The 23,892-nt window shown below is 39.9% G+C and overlaps 1 protein-coding gene across 1 annotated transcript in view; it reads right to left on the bottom strand.

Annotated features, from left to right (window-relative positions):
* The window catches only part of LOC149318157 (sodium/hydrogen exchanger 9-like), a 410,327-nt gene that overhangs the window by 325,180 nt on the left and 61,255 nt on the right, over positions 1-23,892 (bottom strand). The window contains exon 5 of the mRNA XM_089509098.1: positions 2,963-3,078. Coding sequence (XP_089365224.1) covers positions 2,963-3,078 — 116 coding nt within the window. The remainder of the gene's footprint in view (positions 1-2,962; positions 3,079-23,892) is intronic.

Below are 23,892 nucleotides of genomic sequence, written 5' to 3'. Positions count from 1 at the left end.
TAAACAGATATCCTTGGTTAAGTCAACGTCTCTCACTCTCAGAAGACAGCAATGGCAAACATTGAAAGAAAACATCTCACCAAGAAAACCGCATGATAGGTTCAGCTTGGGGTTGCCCTATTTGGAACTGACGTGAAAGCAACTAGCACACCATACTGATATCATATTTTTTGTAGCATATCCATAGACCAATGAGTCCAGTTTATTTAATCATATTAGTTCTAAAACTTTCAATAACTGGTAGCAATGCTTTGGGAAATAATTGTTAAAGGGTGTGGTCCTTTGTCATGATAGCAGCAGCCCTCTGGATGTGCAGCACCCTTTACTATCTTGACTGTAGCCCTAACCAACATGACAAATGGTGAGGAATCACAATTACATTGTGATTCAACAATGTAAAAAAGACCACATTCCTAGTCCTGCATTATAGTAAGCTAGAAACCACCAAGTATATCTAGCAAACCTAAAACATTAAATAAATAAAGGAACTGCCCTTCAAATTATCTTTAGTATGGAAAACAGTTTACAATGCAAAATCTGAGTAGTTTTTCCAAGACTGTATGAAGGGGTTGCTCTGATAAAAAATTGATAAGATGTTGTTAATTTGGAGATATTGCAGCATACTCTGCAGATATTGCAGGATTCTTCTGATTTTGAAGATTTGTTTACACAATGAGTTTCTTCCACAAGCTGTATGTGTTTTGTGATATGGACTGCAGTGAGTTGTGTTCCTGCTCTCTCTCTGGCTTTGCTTCGTGAACAAAGATTCAGGAAGGACTCATCCTGCGCTTTGTACAAGCAAGTTGGTGACTAAAAAGGCCAATCCGGGACAGACAGGTCCGGTTGCAGAAAGCACAGAGGAAGGTCTCCTTCAGTGATGTTTCCGGGTTGTGGTTCTTTCTGCGTTGTCGTTTCTTTTCAAGACTCGTTCGGTGTGAGCTCTCAAAAAAGGCTGCAGCATCGTGGATAGTGCGTCTCCATGCCTCCCGATGCGAGGCCAGAGCGGACCATTGTTGGTGATCAATTTGGCTGAGCCTGAGATGTTGTTTCAGGAAGTCCTTGTATCTCTTCTTTGGACCGCCCCTCTTACGCTGACCCTTGGCGAGTTCACCATAGAATACTATTTTTGGGAGGCGATGGTCCTTCATCCTAGAAATGTGTCTTGCTCAGCGCAGCTGCGTCCTCAATAGCATGGCCTCAATGCTGGTGATCCCTGCTTGCTCAAGGACAGCAACATTTGTCACATAGTCAATCCAGTGTATATTTAGAATTGTAGTAAATGATGAAAGCGTTCAAGGAGTCGTAGGTGCTGGCGATAGGTGTGTTCCTGCACTATTACACAAAAAAAACCCCAAAACCCTGTGCTTACTGAGTGTCAGTATCAGTGTTGGTATGTGTGTCAACTTGGTAGAATGGTTAGAGTGTTGGAGTGTGGGAGGTTCAAGTTCAAGTCCGCACTGAACCATGAAACTCACTGTATGACCTTGAGCTGGTTACCCTCCCTGAGCCTGATCTACCTCACAGGGGTTTTACAAGAATAAAATGAGACAGTGAAGAACCTTGAACATAGTGGAAGAAAGGTAGAACATAAATGTAACTTAACTAATTAACTAATACATGCATATGTAAATAAATTAAGAACTCACCCTATGTTTTTTTCCATAGAAGTCTATATGGAAAACATATAGATGCATTTTAATTTATATATTTATTGAATTTATATCCCACCTTTCTCCCAAAAAGGGAGCAAGGGAAAGAGATCTGGTATGGACTCCCTCCATAATATCTTGTACTTCTCAGATCAGCAAGTGGGATGGGACAGAACTCCATGCTGCATGTAAGAATGTTTGAGGAATCCGACCTGGGCAAACTCTTATGTGCAGTGACCTGACCTGACCTGTACCTCACAGAGTGACATAAAGCTCAGAACATCTTTGTCAAACAAATTTTGCAGTTCTCCGCTGTTGCAAAATAGTTCTTGGGAATTGAACCATAACAAAACATTAATTTGTGTCTACTTTTGAAAGAAAATACACATTTAGAATTTATATATATCTCTTGCTATTCACGGGGGATCCATTCTGGATCCCCCCTGTGAATAGCAAAAACATGGGTTCTTAGGTCCCATTCTTTTCAGTGGGCACACATTCTCACTTGCACCACCATGTGCATGCACGCCCAATGAAAAAGCCACAGTTGGCGTGGGTGCAATATGTGTGTGTATGTGTGTGTGTGTAAATAAGTATTTCAAGACATGTTTTTTAAAATTATAGATGGATGAAGAAACAGACTGAATCAGAATTATTGGCAAAAATCTGGGGGGGAAATGAGCCAGAAATAGATTTTCCCTCATTTCCAAATGCCCTGAAAGGAAATGTCAAAATACCATTGATTTAATGGGGATTTAGCTGCAGCCTCTACAACTCTGTCTTCTTGATCCAGCACCAGCAGTCCATTGATATGATTCTGCTGCAGTGCTGAGAACAGACAATGCTGTGCAGTGATCTGGTAACAGTGAAGAAAAACATGTGCTACCTCATTCTGCCAAGCTTGGTCTTGACTAGAGCTTTGGGCAAAATGTGAAATGAATCAGAAAGACTATGCTCCATTAGAACATAAGAGCTTTAGAGAAAGTTAGCAGATTAGAAATATTTCTTGGGATATGTCCAGTTGTCTGCATGTTACGAGACATGACAAGCAGTCTGCCATGGTGGATAGTGTTGAATTTAAGAGAAGGAAACCTCAGTTCAAATCCATTATTAGACATATAGTGAAACCTCAGCCCTTGGTGGGTCATGTGTTCTATAGCCTGATCATGGTGGGTACTAGAACCAGATCCCCAAAATGGGACAAATCACTGACCTTCTGCTCTGCTGCCCTCGAATTTGGGCATATGATTTTATGAAATTCTAGAGTCAAACAGACATAGAAGTATGGTAGTAATAGTAATAATAACAGTTACCTGGATCTGTAGCAGACATCAAGGAACCAAAGAATAAACAGTCAGTGAAGTGAAAGTCACCACTCTTCAGCTGATTGATTTGGACCATGGCTTTTACAAAGCCATACATTATCAACCTGGAGGAGTGAAAGAGGGGACACAGTACTTAGAAGCATTATAGAAACTTCTATTCTCCTATTCTTACACTGGTTTCCTCTTTAAGCTGCTAGGCTGTAGACTTCCAGTTCATTTCAATCCTTCTTACAGCAGTACAGAACATAAATTGTTTCTGTCATGTAAACCCAGTTCTGCTTTAGCCTTGAAATACTGTTATCAAAATTTTGTAGATGGGAGGGGGAGAAGACAAAAAAAAAAACCAAACTAAACCTCCTTTTTCACTGAAGATTATCAACTTATTTACTTGGTGACAGATGACAATATATTTAGCCATTTATTTTACTGAAATAATGTGAAGCAAGCTGAAAAAGAGCTTATCAAGAGCTATATGTCAAATAAGATAGAGTCTTCACAGAACCAGTGTAACATGAGCTGTTGTGTTGACTAGCTCTGTTTGACAGCTCTCAAGGGATTGTTTTTGCAGCTTTTGCAGCTTTATTTATTTATTTACTCATTCATCCATTCATTCCTGGTAAAATGTTACAAATACAGGGAATGTTTTTTAAAAAATCAGGCTTCTTTTTGTAAACTAGATAGATATTGGTCATTGTAAGAACAATCAGTCAACAAGTCAGGTTTGAAAAGAATGCATCAATCTTGTTAAATTTGTAACAACTCCTCCATTGGATTGTATATTTGACTATTACAGAACAATCCTGAAGATAGGTCATTTGAGTGATAGGAAAGTAATTAGCCTTATTCACATTTTAAACACATGTAGAATGAATGCTAGTTGGTAGCTCTAATGTCGGTGGAGTCTGAATCTGCTGCAGATTTCAGTATGAAATTTAAAGATGTTATCCAAAGTACATAGAGATAATTAACACCTTGAGTGTACTCACCATCTTAATGTCAGAAGCACTGCTGCCACTGTTTACAACCTGACAAATGTTCAATTGTATTGAACAGTGTAGTGTTGACTAGTTCTGTTTGACAGGTCTCAGAGGATTGTTTTTGCAGCTTTTGTAGATTTATTTTGCAATCAAATGGGCAAATGAAGCCAACAATTACCCCCAAATGGTGAATCAAAACATGCTAAATGTAAGATATGTAGATAAGTAAAACAATGTATGGTGACAAACAGATCTGGGAGCACTTCTACAAAAACATAACAAATGCATCAGCCAGGCCTATCCTGATGTATACTTGAGGTGTATCATCTACCAGCACACAATGGTCAGGCAAACTGAGACTGAAGCCAGAATTCTTTTATTTTTATATGATAAACAATATTTTATTTTATTTAGGGGAAAAAAAGAAAGATCTTGTCCCTGGGCCCCACTTATATCTTACATTTCAAATTCTCACCTTAACCACATGAAACAATGTACATGTAAATGGGTTTAAGATGTGTGTATAACATTGTAATTCAAAGGCATAATTTTAATTTTGCTAGTTGTTTATGTCACAGCTACTGCCATTAAATTCAGTTATATATGTAAATTGCAATTTATGAGTAACACTAATAAAAATATTACTAAACATTCTGTATGGTGTGGTATGGGAAGAGGTGAATGTGTGTGTGTGTGTGTCATCATTAATTACCACCCTGGGTGATGCCAATCTGAGTGACACCACTGCAACCCTTTTGAGACAATGCAGGAATGGGGATTAGTTTGACAGTTACTGGGGAGTATTCTTGGGTGTCTTTATGGTCACTCGGAATTCCTTGGTATTAGACCTCAAGGCTCTGAAACCTGGAGTGAGGACAGGAACTCCTTAGAAACTTGCCTGGAGCATATATTGAAAGCTTTGGGCCTGGAGGGACTGTCATTGTGTGCCTTTAAGATGTTGCCAATATATAGTGATCCAAAGGGAAACCTATTATGGGGTTTTCTGGGGCTGAAAGTTTGTGACTCATTCAAGGTCACCCAGTGGGTTTCCATGGCTGAGCAGGATAATGAATCATTAATTTCTTTCTGATATAACATGCTCATGTCTTTTCCATATATGAACATACATGTTTCGAAGCCCACATAGAGTGGGAGAAACTCCTTAGAACTGGGAATATGATAGTACTATCAACATGAGGGCTGGCTGGCTTAATGACAGGAAATATCTGTCTTCATGATAATGAAAAAGAAATTGTGTTTTAACACAACTGAGACCAATTGTTAAAAATAATTTATTACCCATAATGTATAATTTATTGAAACAACAGTTGCAAACATTATTGTCATCATTTTCCAGTAACATCAATTATGTTAATGGCTGGAATAATTATTAATGGTTCGTGTTACTTTAATCTGTTATTTTGGCAAGTAGATTTTGCTTCATTTTAGTAATTTTAAGTATTTTTTTAAAAATTAAAAGCAATGCAATACCAATGACAAAGCATAATTTATCCCCAAAACTAAGCATCAAAAAAGCAACATCAAACTTAGGTCATAAAAAACCTCAATGGCAGCAAAGAGGACTAGAAGAAAGAAGCACCTTTACTCCCTTATGTTTGAAAGGAGCTGGAAAAGTATATAAAACATGTATTTGTGTGAAAAACCAACTGAAGCCACTGAATTTTTGCAGCTGAAGGCAGTAAGAGCACACAATGGAAGTTGCTGTCCATTTAAAGCCATGGTGTGTGGGTTGTGGGATGGGGGGAGGGATCAAATGGGAATATCTGTCTAAATGAAGATCTGCTCTATGTACAAAAACCACGTTCCATGTTCCTCATCCAGACATCTAAATCTATTTATTGATTGTATGTCAAGGAGAACTATTCTCCACTGTTAAATAGTGTCTTCTTAATGTAATCTTCCTGGACACAATAATGAATGCAGATTGTATCACAGTAAAGGTTTGAACACACAGGTCTGTGCCATATAAATGTTATAGTTGTTTCTAAAACTTTAATGTACATCTCACTCACCAATCTGTTGTCTAATCTGTTATTGAATTCTCACCTCCTAATATGCCCTCAGGGATCTTCTCTGCCTAGACATGATTATATTGTAGCCTAAGGCTTCTAGATAGCTGCTACTGGGTAAAAGCATGCAATCAAATATAATGAAGAGTTCTTGGCTTTGCTTGTTTCTTTGTTTCTGTTGTGCAAAGCAAATGTACTACAATAAAAATGAAGAAATATATAGTCAGGCTGTTCATCCATCCTATATATCACATCACAACAGGTTTATAGTACCAAATTCATGGTCCATCCTTGGTTTAATTAGCCCCAGAACATGTTTTGATTGTTCAGTCTTGGAATGCCTGAAGTGATAATTTGGGGAAGTGCCCTTGAGAATTTAAAGTACCCATAGATTTTTCGGCTAAAAATCTAATAAATGATACTAACAAGGAAGAGCCTAAAGTTTATGTCAACATGCCACAATTTAGGTATGAAACAGGAGGATGGACGGAGAACAAGGGTAGGAGGCTCAATGAAAACAAGATTGGGTCATAGGATAGGTACCAGATCAAAGAAACAGGAACTGAAGATCAGGAGATGTAGACACATAACATAGAAGTCAGATACTGGATGAACTAAGGAAGAACAGACAACCAAAGTTAGAAAACGTCATTATGAATGGGCTGGGATCCAAATAAGAGATTGCATAGAGGTGATGCAAAGTAGTGTGGTGGGGTTGGCAAAAGTAAAGTGGCTGTAGCACACAATTTTAGGTCCCACCAGCCCGCAGTGGGCCACACACCCCATTTTGGACCTCAAACTGATGAAAAGTAGCTCTAAGAAAAGAACACAAGCCTATTTCTGAAATCTGGGTCTAATTTTCTATTAGTTTGGATTTCTGAGGATTGAATGTTTGGGATAAGCAGTGTCTTTAACTGCCTATACCAAACTGTCACTTCAGAAGCAGTAGTTTACCATTTGAAGGTGGGTTTGCAGTGCCAGATGCCTCTCCAATAGCCTGCAAGGCCTCATCTATGAGATTAAGCCACAAACATTCAGGCCATCACTACAGTCTAGAAGAGGATGTCTTTGGATTTTATTACACCAAGCTCTTATTTTGCTAAAATGTGTTCTTTTGAAAGCATTATGCAAATGGTATTACTCTCTCCTTTATAATTCTTTTATAATCTTTCTGGCATTACAGCCTTCATTTACAGTAATGCCTTATCAGATGCAGCATTTGGCACTGACCCCCTGGCACTGCCCACCCAGTCCTGTCCAGTGTGCAATATAAATTAAAAGGAGTCTTGTTTTTAAAAACACCTTTTTGGGGAGGACAGAGGAGATGTTTTGTTTCAGGATAGACTATTCACTGGCAAGTGAAAATGATTAATCTGCCAGCTATTAACCTAGTCTGTTCAAGTTAGGAACTCCTTAATCCCTGATCATTGGTACGCAAAGGGCAAGCAACAGTTAAAGCCCACTCCCTGACCACTGAAAATTGGGATTAAAGCAGAATTGATTTATCGCACTGCAAGTGCTAGCACCACAGAAGTAGGAGAGCAGATCAGTTACTGAGGTTTTGTGCAAATGAAAAGAAACCAAGATGACAACAGAAGAGTCGACGTCATGTGATATATCCCAGCAAAAGATGCTGTTAACCAACTGTTATTGTGATTTACTGCTTTGTGTGGTAAAGATCTTTGTCTTGTGTGGTTTAGCTGCCTAATACTAGACTGCTGGTTACACAGGAGGTAGTATATCAAGGCAGGTTGCTTAAAGATCCTGTCTAAAACCTGTCTGTCCTGTGCCTTGCAGCATGAAAAAAATGGACCTGATTTTCAAATGTGTCAGTTGTAGAATCTGTTTCAGCATTTCACAAAGGTACCAGATTCAATCTCTGTATCTCCAATAATAACAGATAGGCAAGATTTCACTAGACAGCCCCTGCATCTCAGAATACAGTATACTGGACTAGATGGACAAAAAAGTTCTGCTATTCAATTTAACATTTGTTGTCTCTATATGCAAGGATGAGAGCAGTGCACTAGATTAGTTTTCATCACTCTTCATGTCTAGAGAGCAATAGTCTATAGCAGAGAACTGTCATTAACTGCAGAGACCCCCTTCCCATGCTTAAATTGCATGGGATTCCTCCTAGATACATCAGATTCTTGTGGGGATCTCTGCTTACAACCCACAGTTGCCTACACCAAATGCAGGGTTTCCACCTTTTATCCCACCAATAGAAACAAAAGTGTGGGGCTTCCCACCAGGGCAATCAAACCAGTGTCCAAAGCTGTGAGTATTCATCCAAGCAATCCCACCACATTCCCACCCAGCATTCAGAATGATAGGCATTCTGGAGGTCAAAAGTGTATAAAAACAAAAACAAAATTTTATTTAAGTTAAATTAAAAGTTAAACATAAATCAGCTAATTATGTATATATAACAACTGAAATACTAGCCTTTCTTCTCTCAGGCTAAATCAGACCCTTATCTCTCAGCTCAAACTCTTTTCTCTCACTTCATCTTTATTGTAACTCAGACCCCTCTAAAATACATTTCCAGATGCACTTTTCTCAAACCCCAGGCTAAACTGACTCCCCTCAGACCCAAACTCTGTCATTCTCTTCCCCCTTCCAAACAACTACTTACTTCATGTTCACACAATAGCAACAGTTCTGTATATAAACCCATGACACAACAGTTCTCCATTCAGACAGTCATCATCTAGTAATGGATGACAATGACTGGCTACAGACAGGCAGGAATAGATGGTGAGACACCACCCCTTTCTGCCCCGTATCATTGCTGCGGCAACTGTATGGGCACAACAATGATCTGCTCCGCTGCCAAGGTGCCATTAGCACCCTGGCGCGGCATGGTGACGTCTCTTGTGCGCCACCCTATTTGAACATGGTGCATAAGGCATGCCATTGGCATTCATGCTATCTGAATGCATGCATGCCCAAAATGGCACTGGGAGAGCATGGAGCGTATGGACTCTCTTCTCTCCAGAGCCCTAATTTTGGCCCCAGGCCACTGCAAAGTGGCAGTCTCTACTGGGCCAAAGACAACAGTGATACAGGAGAAACAGTGCCCCAACCTTCTCCTCCTCAGACTCCCTCACTAAAGCCCATAGCTTGAAAAAGAGGTCAGGATGGCTGGGGATTCAAGGAATTGTAGTTCAAACAAACTCACTTTTTCCAAACTCTAAGTAAAATTCCTAAACTGGCAATGTACTTAGATCAGTGGTGGTTGATGTCAATGGAATAGCTATCCAGTGTAGATTTGCTCTGAACTTTAAAGGACTTATCTTATGGGCTGAACATTATCCCCATTGGTAGTTCTTTTAAAGTATGCACTAAAACCTGGACTGGGTTCACTGTCCGACTAAAGTGGAAGCCACCAGTCTCCACTGACTTCAGTTAGACGATACACTTAAATATCATGTGGCCAAAGCCCTACTCAGGTGTTTACAAACTGTGTTGACTCAGTGTGGAAGGAGGAGCACACCCTAGTCACAGTTCTCTAACTCTAATTCTAAGGTTTTGTGGCTTCTGATTGCACAGAGAACTTTTATGCACAATGGCCCGTTACAGACGGGCCTTCAAGTACGCGACGAGCATGTACTAGGGTTAGGAAGGTGCGGTGCTTCCGCACCCCCCTAACCCTAGTGCACGCTCGTCGTGCACAAAATGGCGGCAGCCGTTCCACATGGCCACCGCCATCGATACGTCATGACTGCACCGCCTCTATATGGGGCGGTGCGGACATGATGTCCTCGCTCCGCGCCAGGGCGCTTAGTGAGCCCTTAGCACAGAGCAGGAAGGAGCTCCGTTTTGGAGCTCCTTCCTGGTTTGGTCCGCTGGGCGCAGCCTTCACACGTCCTTTTGCCGCTTCCCCGCAGCCCGGAAAGCGGTGGATTGGGGCCTCAGCGGCTGCCGGTCTGGCAACGGGGAAAGGGGCGGGTGCAGTCCGCCCCAAACAGGCAGTCTGTAACCCGCCAAAGGATGCTTTCTTGTTCAGACTTGTCACTCATCCAATATTTCTGTGGGCAGCTAGACAAACTCCTCATCATGACCCTAAATACCCATGAACAAGTCTTATGTTCAGATCTGCATACAACACATCCTTGTTTCAGTACCTGGGAATCCCTATCCACAGAGCTTTCTTGAAAACAAGGGAGTCTCAATGTGGTATGAGGTAACTATGCCTGCATCTACAGTGTAGAATTAATTCAATTTGACACTGCCTTAACTACCGTGGCTCAATGCTAGGAAGTTCTGAAATTTGAAGTTTTGTGAGATATTTAGACTTCTCTGTCAGAGAGCTCTGATGCTACAAGAAACTACAGATCTCAGGATTACATAGTTTGGAGCCATGGCAGTTAAAGCAGTGTCAAGCTACATTAATTCTCCAGTGTGGCAGCAGCCTACGTTTTGCATTTGAAGTCTAAACTTCAGTCCATTTTTTATAGATTATTTTTCTGTCATTCATTATGTATTTTTGGCAGTGCTTTGGATTAGAGATATGAAAGCCAATTTCTTAGCTCATGAGTACAACTTTTGTTTTAAAATGCATTTGATTATTTCTTTTCTAATAAACAAAACAGAACTTGGAGAGCATAGTGTTCCAGAGCTTATTTTATGTCAGAGTCATTATGTCAGAATATAATAAAACCTGAATATCTGCCACAAAGAATATGTGCTTGATCTCTGAATAATGACTTAAATTTGATAATCAGTAAGACAAATGAGGCGTGAAACACTAGCACATGCAGACAGTTCAAAATCAAGTGTCACTGAATATTTCATCTTGCTGCAAACCATTTGAAATTTAAATCAAAGCCTACCTTACTTATTGACAGAGCTTCCAAAAATACTATCAGCTCAACCAATGGCATATATAGATTGACTGGATGAACTTTAAAAAATAAATAAATATTCATACAGACCAATGAATAACCTTGTGAAATTAATCAGAGCCTGCAATCATAGTTTGGACTGTGAATATGATTTGAACAACTAATAAAGCATTTGCAAAAGCTTGCATGGTGGAAGAATATGCAGGGGAAAACAAATTGTAAGAAAAGCTATCAAACAAAATGAGTCAGAGCCATAAAGATGTGCATCTGTGGTTGATTCCTAGGTATGCACTGATGTGAAAGTATTTTGGCAAAATACCCAAAATCTATGAAGTGTTCCAACCTCTCCTAAGAACCAAGCAATATAGATAACAGTTCACAGACTCAAACAATATATGAGCTATATCTCTTCAGACTACATCAGTGGAAATCATATAACTGAACAATCCTTTGTGTATAAAAAGGCTCTATGTGCACACAGAAATCCAAGAGATTGTAGAGATGTTACATTGCACATAAATGCATGGGGTGTAGGGGGACTCACATTGTGCCCTATGCAGATGAAGCATAATGTGGGTTGATATGCATCCTGTTTTCCAGAACAAATTATTTATGGGAAGGGATATTAAACAATAGGCTTCACTTTGAAGGAGTGCTTGGATTAAAGGGCTGTCTAATTCCAATCCAAATCTCAGTGCCTACCTCCAATAAGGGTCTGAAAGCAAGAGGAGGATGGCTGAGGCAGTGGGTTCCCAAGTACACAATATCCAAAACCATGGTTTGGCCCATACACAATACTAGCCAAAATATGGGCTTTTTGTAGGGTTCTAAATTTGACTTAAACATGCACAGTATATTAGACACTTTCATAATTTATAATGAACTAATGAAGTGGTTAGGATAGGGTCAGTGGGCATGATCCTGTTCCCCACATAGAGTGCATTCAGTACCTTCAGTGTAAAATGGGTACCCTGCCATTTTACACTGATTTGATTAATATTTCAGATGTAGCCCACTCTGCAAAATACCAGGTTTTTTTATAAGGAGCTGAGCTGTTTTTGTAACTAAAGTGTACAGTTCAGGAAAAAGTAGGACACATGACTTGCTGTTTCTTTCAAACAGGACTTTCAATTTTCATTTAAGGGATTGGTAGTACAGTTCTAAACTTCCTTACTCAGATGTACTGTAAGTCATACTGTGCTGTGGAATTTACTTTCAAGGGACTGCAGTCTTAAATATTAAATATTCTCACTATCCTATCTTTAAAACCTGAGAAATTGGCAATAAACTATTTTTAATCAAAATGGATTTAAAATGATGCTCTTTGCCGTTTTGTGATTAGATCTGGCTTCCATGGCAGTCTCTCACATTCTCTGTAAAATGAGATTATGCTACCATTAAGAGATAATTAAGATCAGTTTGTGACTCCCAGACTAATGGAAATGAGATTAGGGAATAACCCACTGTAAAATCTGGCATGAATTTAACCATAAAAAAGCATGTTTGACACTACTTTAACATTTTTATTGGATTAGCTGAACTACACAGTGACACCATCATGAGAGCTAAATGACTAGAGCAGCTTAAGGCCTGAAGAAAAGACATGAAAAGAAGAACTAGAAGTGACCTTACAAGGTCATGGCTAGATAATTTATGGTAACAATTACCATAACTTCAAACTATGTTATTGCCAAGTGGTGGAGGTGGGGAGGGAGGCAACCATTCTATAGTTTTAAAAATAAATGTTTAATATGTATTCTCTTTGTTTCCCAACATGAAAGAATAAATGTTAACTACTGGAGAATGTCAGTTGGCTCCAAGCTTTTCAGCATATTTAATAAAACTAAATAATAGTATTTGGGCTATAAATTGAAAGACACTCCAATAATATAAGGTGATATCCTATTAACAGATGGAGAGGGAGTCTGTGCAGAGGCTAGCAATTCTGATTAAGAAGCAAATCCATCAACGGCTAAAGAAACAAACCAAGGCTTTATTGTAAGAACTTCATTAAACATAGCAAAACTCTCCAAGAGCTCATCCATATTGGCCAACTATTAGATTATAACAGCTAGATAAGAAATGAAGACACAGGTTTACAGGAAACTGCTTAGCCTTATGACTGCATTTCCCTTCCCCTTTTTCAGTGTGGAGTATGGTTGCAGGGAAGTAGTAGTGCAATTCTATTCTACCTTGGTCAAACCTCATCTATGTCCAGTTCAAGAAGGATATTGACAAACTGGAATGTGTCCAGAGAAGGATGACCAAGATGATCAAAAGTCTGTAAACCAAGTCTTATGAGGAATGACTTAAGGATGTGGGTATGTTTAGCTTGGATAAGAGAAAACTGAGAGGCAAAATGATATCCTTCTTTAAATATCTTAAGGGGTATCATGTAGAAGAAGCAAACTTGTTTTCTGTTGCTTTAGAGATTAGAATATAAATGAAAGGTTTCAAATTACAAGAAAAGGGATTCTACCTAAACTTTATTAGAACCTCTTAGTCTAAAAGCTGTTTCGACAGTGTAGTGGACTGCCTCAGAAGGTAAGAGCTTGAATGGGCATCTATCAGGAGTGTCTTCATTGTGTATTCCTGCATGGCAGGGGGTTGCACTAGGTGGCCTTTGTCTCTAACAGTCTTTTGTCTCTAACATTCTATCGCTCTCAAAGTAGAAGCCATATGATATTCAAGTCAATATAAGGCAAAGGTTTTTATGGAAATTTTTTGTCAACTGACACTCTGTCTAAAGATGGGTAATCTTGATTCCTGGTCTGGGTCACTGTCAGTTATCTTCTTCCATATTCAGAGCTTGAAAAAGTTCATTTTTGGACTACAACTCCTAGAATCCCCCAAACACTTGAAGTTGAACATATTTAAATATTATGAAATATTATTTCCCTCCCAAAATGCATGGAATGCATTCTACTTGTATTTTCTGTACAAATATTTGTGACCAAATACATTTGCGAAATAAAAATTATTCTGGAAAATTTTGCAAGTACAAAATCTAGAGGCTGTCAAAGAAATATGAAATAACATAACAGGTAACATGATCATTTTGATATGTAATGTGTACTGCTTTCTCATTATTCCTAAATGCTTTTTTTTTTTTTGGCAAGGGAGTGAGAATTATTTTGGAGGATTTTTTTTTTGCAATGTCCCTACTTCTAAAGGTTTTTTTTAATTAATGAGGATAAAAAACCCTAAAAAATAACACACCAATAGCATGCTATTAACATGTAATGAATATGGCTAATATTATATATTTTTTAAAGCAAAAACAATACCAATGTGTTTTCTTTAAAAATAATAATGTTATCTTCCTTGTGGATACTGAAAAATGTCCCACTGGATGAATCAATTTTGTAGCAAAGAAATTAACTAGGTTGTTTTTTAGAAGTACAGCAGTGATGTAAATTAAAGATACAAATTTAATTACATAATGCTTGTTGAGTCCCTGATATATTCTACTTTAAAATAAATAGTCTAGATGTAACAAGTAAACTCAGTTTTGCAATTAGATGGCATTGCCTTTCCATGGTTGTGGGAATGCATGCTCCTGTGAGGGAAACAGCTATGCTGCTGGTAGCAGTGCTGCTGGTGAGGTCGCCTATGTCAGGAGCCAAATGTGCCAAATAGCTACTGGGCAGCAGCAGTAGTGGAGGGTGGCAATGGTGGAGGATTTATCAAGATATCGGCAGTGGCACCATAGCTAATGCTTGTTAGTACTATGCAGCAGGAGGAACTGGTAAACCTCCTTTTGAATATCTTTTACTGCAAAAATGCTATGAAATGAAACAAGTGACAGCACTAGAAAATGATACTCCCAGGTCAGATCACACTCAATGAGCTACTCTTTTTTTCTTTTCTTTTTTTGCAACAGATTGGGAATTATTTTGCCATGTCCCTACTTCTAAAGTTTTTTATTATTATTAATGAGAAATATTTGAATGTTAAGATGTATTAAGATGTATTATGTTTAATTATTTTCATAGAATGTACACCATAGGCAGGTTTATTTTATCTATTTTGATTGACTGTATGTACAGTGCTGTGTAAATTTACAGCACTTTATGAATAAAGCTTAATAATAATAATAATAAATGAAAATCTTAGAAGAAATGGGGTGGTATTAATAGGGAAGAAAGATGTAGCAAAAGCAGTCAATGGATATAATGCAAAGTGGCTGAATAATATCAACAAGACTTTAGGGGAAACCCATAACTATAACCATAATCCAAGTTTATGCTCCAGCTGAAGAGGCAGAAGAAAAAGGAATTAAAAGATTATCTGTTGGAGTCCAGGAAGAAATTGATTACACACCAGAACAGGACTTGTTGTTAATCATAAGCGATTAGAATCCAAAAGAAAGAAACAGCATAATCCAAGATTGTAATAAAAATTGGCTTAGGCTCAAGAAATGAGGCAGGAGAGTGACTGACTGAATTCTGTGAGGCCAACAGTTTATTCATCACCAGCACATTCTTCAAGAAACCAAAGAGGTGCCTATATGCATGGACATCACCTGATGGTCAATATAGAAATAAAATAGACTTTATAAATGGAAGCAGAAGATAGAGAAGCTCCATTTTCTCTGCAAAAAGAAGATGGAGCAGTTTGTGGTGTTGAATTATGTTAAATTTACAATGTTAAAAAAATTAAAACTCAGTTAAAACATAATAAAAAAGCTAAAAGCAGAGCTTTACTAAAACTCCTTTCTGCCATATGAATTATGAGCCAAAGGCCTGCCTAAATAAAAAGGCTTTTGCTTGCCAGAGATGGGGAGGGTAAGAGGATTCTGTCTAGAAGCAGTAACTGGAAACCTGACTCCCAGTTCCAGAATCAGCATACAGGATCCTTGAGCAGCTTGTGGCAACCAGGACCTCGGTAGGGCTAAATTTCCTTCTTTAAAGTCATAGGGGCCTGGCAGGCATCATTTCAATTTCTTACAATGTCCTGGAGTGATGCTATGTCAGCAATACTTTCAGAAACTGAAATGGTGATGTCCAGTCAGCCAGTGCTGAGTCTGGGTACTGCTACTGTCTTATCAGGGGTCAGCTTTCTTAAACCTGGAGTCCATTTACTACTAATTCCTAATGTATATAGCAGATCTTTGAAAAATTGCTGTTTTTGGACTACAGCTCTACAGATCCACCAGGCAGCATGGCCACTTGTAGTCCAAACAAGTAACTTCCAAGATCTGTCATACTGTGTCCAGTTATTCAGTAGTGGGCAATAACCACTCTGAATTATTCATGAGTGCTTTCAGGTTACTTTTTCTTTACTGAGTGGTTCTTGGCCTATGTCCTTGAACTACAGCCAGATATGGAGACTGACCCCCTGTGCCTTAAAGGCTGGGTTGGAGGTGAAGTCGGGTGAAGCGTCTACATGATGCATGCTCCGGCTATGCCCCCAGGGTGTCATGGTACTCCTCCAGTGCTGTGTCCATATGATGCAGTGAAAAGGAGTGCTGTAAAGCCACACCGACACAACTTTCATGGCCTTTCCAGGGTGCAAAAAGGAGCCGCTTTTTGCAGTTCCTTTTTGCACCCTAGAAAGGCCGGATCAGGGTTGCGGTGTGTGGTTGCCACGGTCCTGATCCGGCAAAAATGGAGGTGTCTGTAGGCCATCCCTGAGCTGAAAAGAAGCCTGGGAAGCAATGAACCTGCCTCATTCACAGAACTGTACAAGGATTTGCAGATTATGTCTTCTACATGTAAGCTGCTGGTATTTTCCTACTGCTCTTGAATCTTTTTTTAAAATTTCATTCTACAAAGCATCTATAAAGGAGGGAAAAATTGTAGATGTTTTGCTTGGGTTTTCATTGATAGCAACAGGACCTTCTCTGAAGAAGCCACCCAAGGCTAAAATAGCACCCTAGGGCCCTTTCACACAATACAACTTTAGCACTTTGATTCCACTCTAACTGCCATAGTAGCATTCTTTGAAATCCTGGAATTAGCCTTTTGGGGAGAGGAATTTTGAATGTCAACCAGAGAGCTCCACTGCCTCACCGAACTGCAAAACCCTGGATGCCATAACATACATCCGAGGCAGTTAAAGTGGAATAATAGTGCTATAACTGGGTAGTGTGAAAGGACTCCTGTGGAAATGGGAGCCAGGGAAAGCACAACCTAGGATGTGCTGCACCACTTCATAGATCAAAGGCTCTGAACAAGCTTTACACTACTTTTCCTGCAAAGAGCAAAATACAAAGGTCTCAGTTCAGCCTAACCCGCAAGATCACTTCATTAAATGCTGGGAAATCATTATGCTGTGTCCTTTTAGCTTATTCTCTTACTTGCACTAAAAGACAGGTGGATATTTCAGCAAGGAAATGTAAAGATAGATGGCAGTCAGGTATGGGGGAAGGAAGGGCGGAGTCAGAGACAGAATAAAAGCATCCAGGGCAAATTGTCATTAGCTCCGGTCTGCAAGGGTGAGTTTTAATCAAGAATGAGTCAGCAGGTGACAAGTATTAAGGATGCAGTTACTTAACCTGTGCTGAATAGATTATCTCCCTCTTCTATTGACATCTTCAACTGACCTGCTGTTGATAAGAAAAGAAGATGTTTCTAAAGATATACTGAAGGTATAACTGCTGTGTTGCCATCTTACTAGTATTTGATTAAACAGCATGACAAATTTGGGAGATTTGCAGCTTAATAGACATCAACAGAGTGCCAACATTGTACTAAGGAGGGCTGCATCATAACTGAGTGTTTGTCTTCCTTCCAGGCCTACAAACATCACCAAATTCTAAAGATGTTTGTGTTTGCCAGAATACAGAAAAGATACACAGAACTGCCCATTTTCCTTGTGGTAAAGGGGATCTCTAAATTGAAAACAACTTTTGTTTAATGTGCATGTGGGGAAGCAGTGATTTTAGATATTTAGAATACTATGCAAAGAATTCATGATTTCCCCCCTTTTACTTTACTGATGTAATCCCGCCTCAATCCTTGGGAGAGGTGGGAAATATAAATAAACATCATCATTATTATTATTATTATTATTATTATTATTATATAGATTGTGTGTGGGGGAGATATTTTATGAATAATAATAATAATAATAATAATAATAATAATAATTTATTTATACCCTGCTCTTCAGCCAAACGGCTATCAAGACGTCTTCAGTGCTTCCCTTCAGTTCTACAATGCTGTCATGTTAGGTTTATAGCTGTGCTTGTAGTGATTAAAGGTAGAGTTAGCCAATCAGAAACATCCCAGATCCTGTGATTTCAAGGCCAAAACCTAAGACTTGGCATTGGCTCCCAATAATATCACATGGGGCAGCCCCCAGTGGTGTCATTAAGCTTAATAATTAAAATCAACCACACTTGTTATGACTATGCTGATCAAAAATGAGACAAAAAGTCTAACAAATAAAAAAAAAAGATTGCTCTGGCTGTAAACTAAGGCACGTTACAGACCGCCCAAAACGGGTTGTCTGCCGCCGCCATCATTTGCAGCACGGAGGAGCCCCAACGTCCAAACCGCGCGGATCCTCCGCGCTGTAAATAAGAAGTACCAAAATGGCACTTCTCTTTGTGGCGCAATTATGATGTCACGAGGCGCCAATGGCGCACTCATGGCGTCATATGCGGTGTGCAACATGCAGACGCAACACCACCATTTTGTGCATGCTTCACGCGTATTAGGGTTAGGGGCATCTAACCCTAGTACGCGCAGAGCACGTACTTTATGCCCATGCGGAACGGGCCTAAGTTTTCCAAGTTCTACATTGAACAGAAACATATAAGACCATACTGCTCCTAATTTTGTTTTTTGACACACTTACAAGCACTGCTTTCAAGAACAGGCTGGAGTTGTAGTCCAACCAACCAATTTTCCAAGCTCTTTCAAGAAAGAAAGAAAAAAAGGCAAAACACCCTCAAATATTTCTCAGCTGTTTTTAATTTCTTCTACAAGCACTAATTTCACCAGATGTGAATTACAGCCCAGCCAAACTAACTTTTCAAGTAAAAAGCAAATTTTCCAAACTCTACTTTGGAGGATTCATAATTAGACAGTTTCCTTTTTCTTCTTTTTAAATATTCAGTTTATGTAATCTTTCCACAGCCCATGAATAACCATAATCATACCACTGATAATCAGTAAATATTTTGAGAAGGGAGAAATGATGATGATGATGATGATGATGATGATGATGAGACTGCCAGAACAACAGACACCAGCAGGACTATTTTCTCCATTCATGCCTAGTCAGAAACAATCCTTAATGAATTTAATCGGCCCTGAAGTTTTAAAACACTATGAAGATCTCACAGTCATTTATTTTTCTTTGGGGAGATGAAGAGAGAATGAGTTCGACAGGCAGAGATAAGGGGAGGAGAATGAAGATGATGAATGACGCTGGGAGGACTGGGGGGGGGGGTTAAGGGTGGAAAGGGGAAGGAAAAAAGAAGGATGGGGACAAGGGAGAAGACCAAAAAAGAAAAAGAAAAAAAAAGCTAACCAAGAGAAATGGGAGTGGGGAGAACATAACCTTGTTTTATCTTTTCTGTAGGGATGGATAGTCCTATGATGAAATACTTTTTCTACCTCCCAAGCCATTGCCATAACTCGTTTCATGAAGATTTTGTTAAGATAAAAGAAAATCTTTATACATCTCTGGGCATATTTTAAAAATTCATTAAAGGTTCCTTGCCTCCATTGACTAAAGTGTGCTTATGCATTACACATTTAGAAATCTACACAGTGTATCTGAGTACTGTATGTTGCAAATATGACCTTTTTCTCAAATACAGGAGTTAGCCCCGGTGCGATAAACTCTATAATGTGTCAATAATGTGTCAATATCTATATGTACATATGGGAATCACTATGGTGTAGTGGTCTGAGGATGTGACTAGGATTCTGGGAGATCAGCATCTTATTCCCCCATGGAAACCCACTGGGTAACTTTAGGAAAGTCTCATTGTCTCAGTCTTAGAGGAAGACAATGACAAACTTCCTCACCAGGAAAACACTATGTCGGGTTACAAACGGCCCTCAAGGGGTCGTTTTCCCGCTGCTACCATTTGCTGCGTAGGGAAGCCCCAGCTGCCAGGCCGCGAGGGAACGCGGAAGTGGCGCCACGAGGGGTGGAGCGTGCCCTCGCGGCGTCACTTCTGCCGCGACACGTCTGGACGCACAGCGTCCAAGACGTCAAAATGTGGATGGGCGCCGCTATAAAGTCCATGCTCCGCATGTACTGGGAGGAAGGGCCGTCAGGAAGGTAAGAACCTTCCTAACCCTAATACGGCCCTTCCTAACGCTAGTACGCGCAGAGCGCGTACTTTATGGCGGTTTATAACCTGCCTATATATTGCTATCAGTTCCTTTCTAGGCACAATTCAAAGTGCTGGTTATGACCAATAAAGACTGATATGGCTTTGGTCCAGATGGTTTGAAGGAATGAATTTTTCAATATAAGCATGCCTGAGTATAAAGATCCATGGGGGAGGGATTTCTACCAGTCCCACCATCCTCTCAGGCATGTTTGGTGAGGACATGGTGGAGAGCCATCTCAGTGGCTGCTCCCATGGGAAGCTAGGTTGGCCCCCTCATTGTTCTCATTCTGCTGGCAGGCAGAGATCTTTACCCCAGCCTTTGAGTACTAACAGGAGGTATATTAACTGCAGTGTGTTATATTTATATTTGTACATTTACCATTGCTATTATATTTTAGCTGGGTTTTTTTAAAAAACTATTTTAAATTAATATTTTCAATGTGAATGTTTAACAAACATTTTTGCACTACTCATTGTTTTAATCATATTTTCTGTTAAGTCAAATCATTGGCTGTGTTGGATGTCATATTAGGAGAAAAGAAGGATAATAAATAAATAACTAAATAAATAAATAGGTCATAAATCAAATCATAAGTTGACTTGAAGGCACATAACAACAGTATATGTGTTATTGTGCATATGCAATGTAACGGTGGTTTGAGTTTTGGACTAGAACTCCAGGAGACCAGAGTTCAAACCCCCTTTGGCCATGGGAAGCCATTGGGTGGCCTTGGGCAAGCCATACTCTCTCAGCTTCAGAGAAAGGCAATGGTAACCCCCTACTGAACAAATCTTGTGAAGATGATAGGTTCACCTTTGGGTCACCATAAGTCAATAATAACCTAAAGGCATACAGCAGCAACACATGTAGGCATATGTGTTTACAAGAAGAAAACATTGTTCTCCCCCTCCCTTGTCACTTCTAGTATTTATGTTCTGGATAACTGGGTGAACTGGCCCAGAAGCCCATAGAAACTGGTTTCTGCTTTATGTGCATATACTCTCTAAATTCTTTTCCCTCCTGAAACACTTCAAATTAGGTGCCATTTATCTTTAATGTTTTCCCCACAGGCTGCTGTCATGTGTTGTCTCTTTTTATGTAAATGTCAGTTTTCTAGTAGTTTATGATTAAAACAGCCACAGTCAATTATACATGAGAGACTCTATCCCCAGAACTGTCCTAAAAGCCCAGAGTGCTGTGGAATGAAAGACAAATGATTTAGGAAAGTCTCCGCATTGAAAGTGGATCTTGCCTGTGTCTGTGCTTGCATCTAGCAACAGTTTAAAAAATTCATAAAGCCTACTCTATCTCTCTTATTTAGTAATAATTAAAATGCACAGTTCAATGCTCTGATGACTTAAGAGTCTTTAAAATCTATGCCAGTCTTGTGCCTTTTTAGTCAAAATGATTAAGTGGAAAATTGCCACAAATGTTTCCTGGGTGAGGTAAATTAAAGATAATTAAATCAGATTAAGCAGAGGTGCAATTGAGACACCGGTTGTGTTTTACGCTAAGTATTTACTTTGTAAAATATCACCAAGGATGTTATTATTGAAAAAAGACTTTGATATTTTCTTTGATGAATTGTATCATTTATGAACAATTGTAGGCATTTTGTGGAAAATACAGCCCACACTTTCTGGGCAGTTCAAGACAGTTAAGGAAGAAAACTCTGGAATTCAAAATTGGTAATAAATAAGATCCAGGAAAACATATGGATACATACATAACAACATCCATACATAACATATAAATACATATATGACAATGGCATTGTCTGATAATGTACTAAACCCAGTTGTAGTTTAGCAAGCATGCCACTTTACAGGATTATCCTCTATTTTTTGTTAGTTAAAATGTGTATCTGTATCCCCTAAATGATAAATGTCCCTAGTGTAGTTTACAAATAACAATGGAAACAACTAAATACTCTGGAATTTTATAATATTAGAAGCTTGAGCATATTAATAACCAGCAAGAAGACTTAAACAGTAAAGGCAAATTTAAAAATAATAAGCAAGGACTGAATGTCTACTGGAAAAGCAAGATGTTACTAACGAAGATGCCAGGCACATCTCCTTTGGGAGGGTATTTCACAAATGGCAGAGAACATTGCACCCTGCTAATGAAGACAAATAATGTACAAGCTAGGCACGTGCATATAAAATAGAAAATCTATCAAATTAGTACATACTTAGTGCTGCCAGTGATGCTTAACCCACAAGACAATATTAAGCAAGAGAGAAACAGCTATAGGAGCATACATTTCACAGTTGAAAACTGGGACACATAAGGCCAAGCACCAGCAGATTGTAGTAAGGGTGGCAAAAGTTACTATTGGGGGGAAATCCATGAGCAGCAGCAGTTGTTGTTTTGAATAGGAAGGGTTTTTTTTTTTTTTTGCCTCTACATTTCCCCTCCCTCTGCTGAATTAACTGAGTGCAAAGCACCGTTGTACTTTGAACAAAGTTAGCTGAGGACAAATGAGGAAAGTGGGAGAAGGAGAGAGAAACTGGGACATTTTCAAAGCAGATGGAAAGTGAGATGGTATGCAAGAGTGGATTACTGGATTACTCCAAGACTTTTAGACGCTGCTTGTGTGTGTGTTGTGCCCCAGGACTGTTTGTTTGCCATCCCTGCACAGCAGTGCAACTCCTGAGGAGCACTCTAACAACCTCACCACCACATCTTTGCAGTTGCGCAGCTGTGCAGTTGTTGCTGTGCTGCTGCCGTAGCGGCCCCTTTGGACTTGGACTGTAAGAACTTGCACAGCTGCACATCAGCCCTAGGGACGCCGCCGGCTTGTTCCATCTCAGCACAGCTCCCTTAGTTTTCGGATGTTAGAACTGCGCAGCTGCGCACCAACTAAGGGGAGCCGCCAACTGGATTCCATCTCAGCAACTGCGCAGTTGCGCAGAGTTGTAGCAGGGGACAGGGATGGGTCCCAGCTAGCTGTGTTGCAGCAGAGGAATGATTGGTGTAGTATTCATTCTCTGCTGCACTGTTTCTTTGTTGAGGGGAGAGTTTATGGACATGGGGAGTGTACAGCGTGGGGAGGTAAGAGGTGACTGTATTAGTGTGAGTGGGGCTCCTATTGGAGTAGTGTGGGGGAGGGGGAGATATAGCAGTAGGAGAGTGGAGTTATATCGGAAGGGAAGGCGAGATCGATGCATAATATCTATCTCTCCTTCCATCCACTCTCCTAGCCAAAGAGATCTGAGGGTCAGTCCAACTGTACCACAAACCCTGTCTCTGCTCCTGTGCAATGCCAGGTCTGTAAGGAATAAGTACCACATCATCTACAGTCTGACAGAGGATAAGAGCTGTGACCTGGCTTGCATCACTGAGACCTGGCTTGGGCCTGAGAGCGAAGCAGTGTGGGCGCAGGCCCTCCCAGCTGGGTACTCAGTTAAGGACCAGACCAGGTTAGGTGGGCGGGGGGGGTGTTGCCTTGATCCATAAGAACACCCTTTCTTTGACCAGGAACCTTGTCTGACAAACTGACCATATCGAGTGTATTTACCTGACCCTGAAGGCCAGGGATAGTCTAGGGATTCTGTTAGTCTACCGGCCACCCTGTGCGCTAACAGACTCCCTGGCTGAGCTGACACAACTGGTCTCGGAGCTGGTGTTGGAGTCCCTGAGGCTTCTTGTCCTGGGGGACCTCAACATCCCCTTCGAGGCCAGCCATGGTCCAACTGGTGCGGTTCGGGAGTTCATGGCTACCATGACTGCCATGGGCCTGTCCCAATTGGTCTC

This window comes from Sceloporus occidentalis, unplaced genomic scaffold (genome assembly GCF_023333645.1).
Source record: "Sceloporus occidentalis isolate IW3139 unplaced genomic scaffold, rSceOcc1.0.p SCAF_2, whole genome shotgun sequence".
Classification (NCBI taxonomy): domain Eukaryota; kingdom Metazoa; phylum Chordata; class Lepidosauria; order Squamata; family Phrynosomatidae; genus Sceloporus; species Sceloporus occidentalis.
Note: the sequence above shows the minus strand (reverse complement) of the source record. Positions and strands in the feature narration are given on the sequence as shown.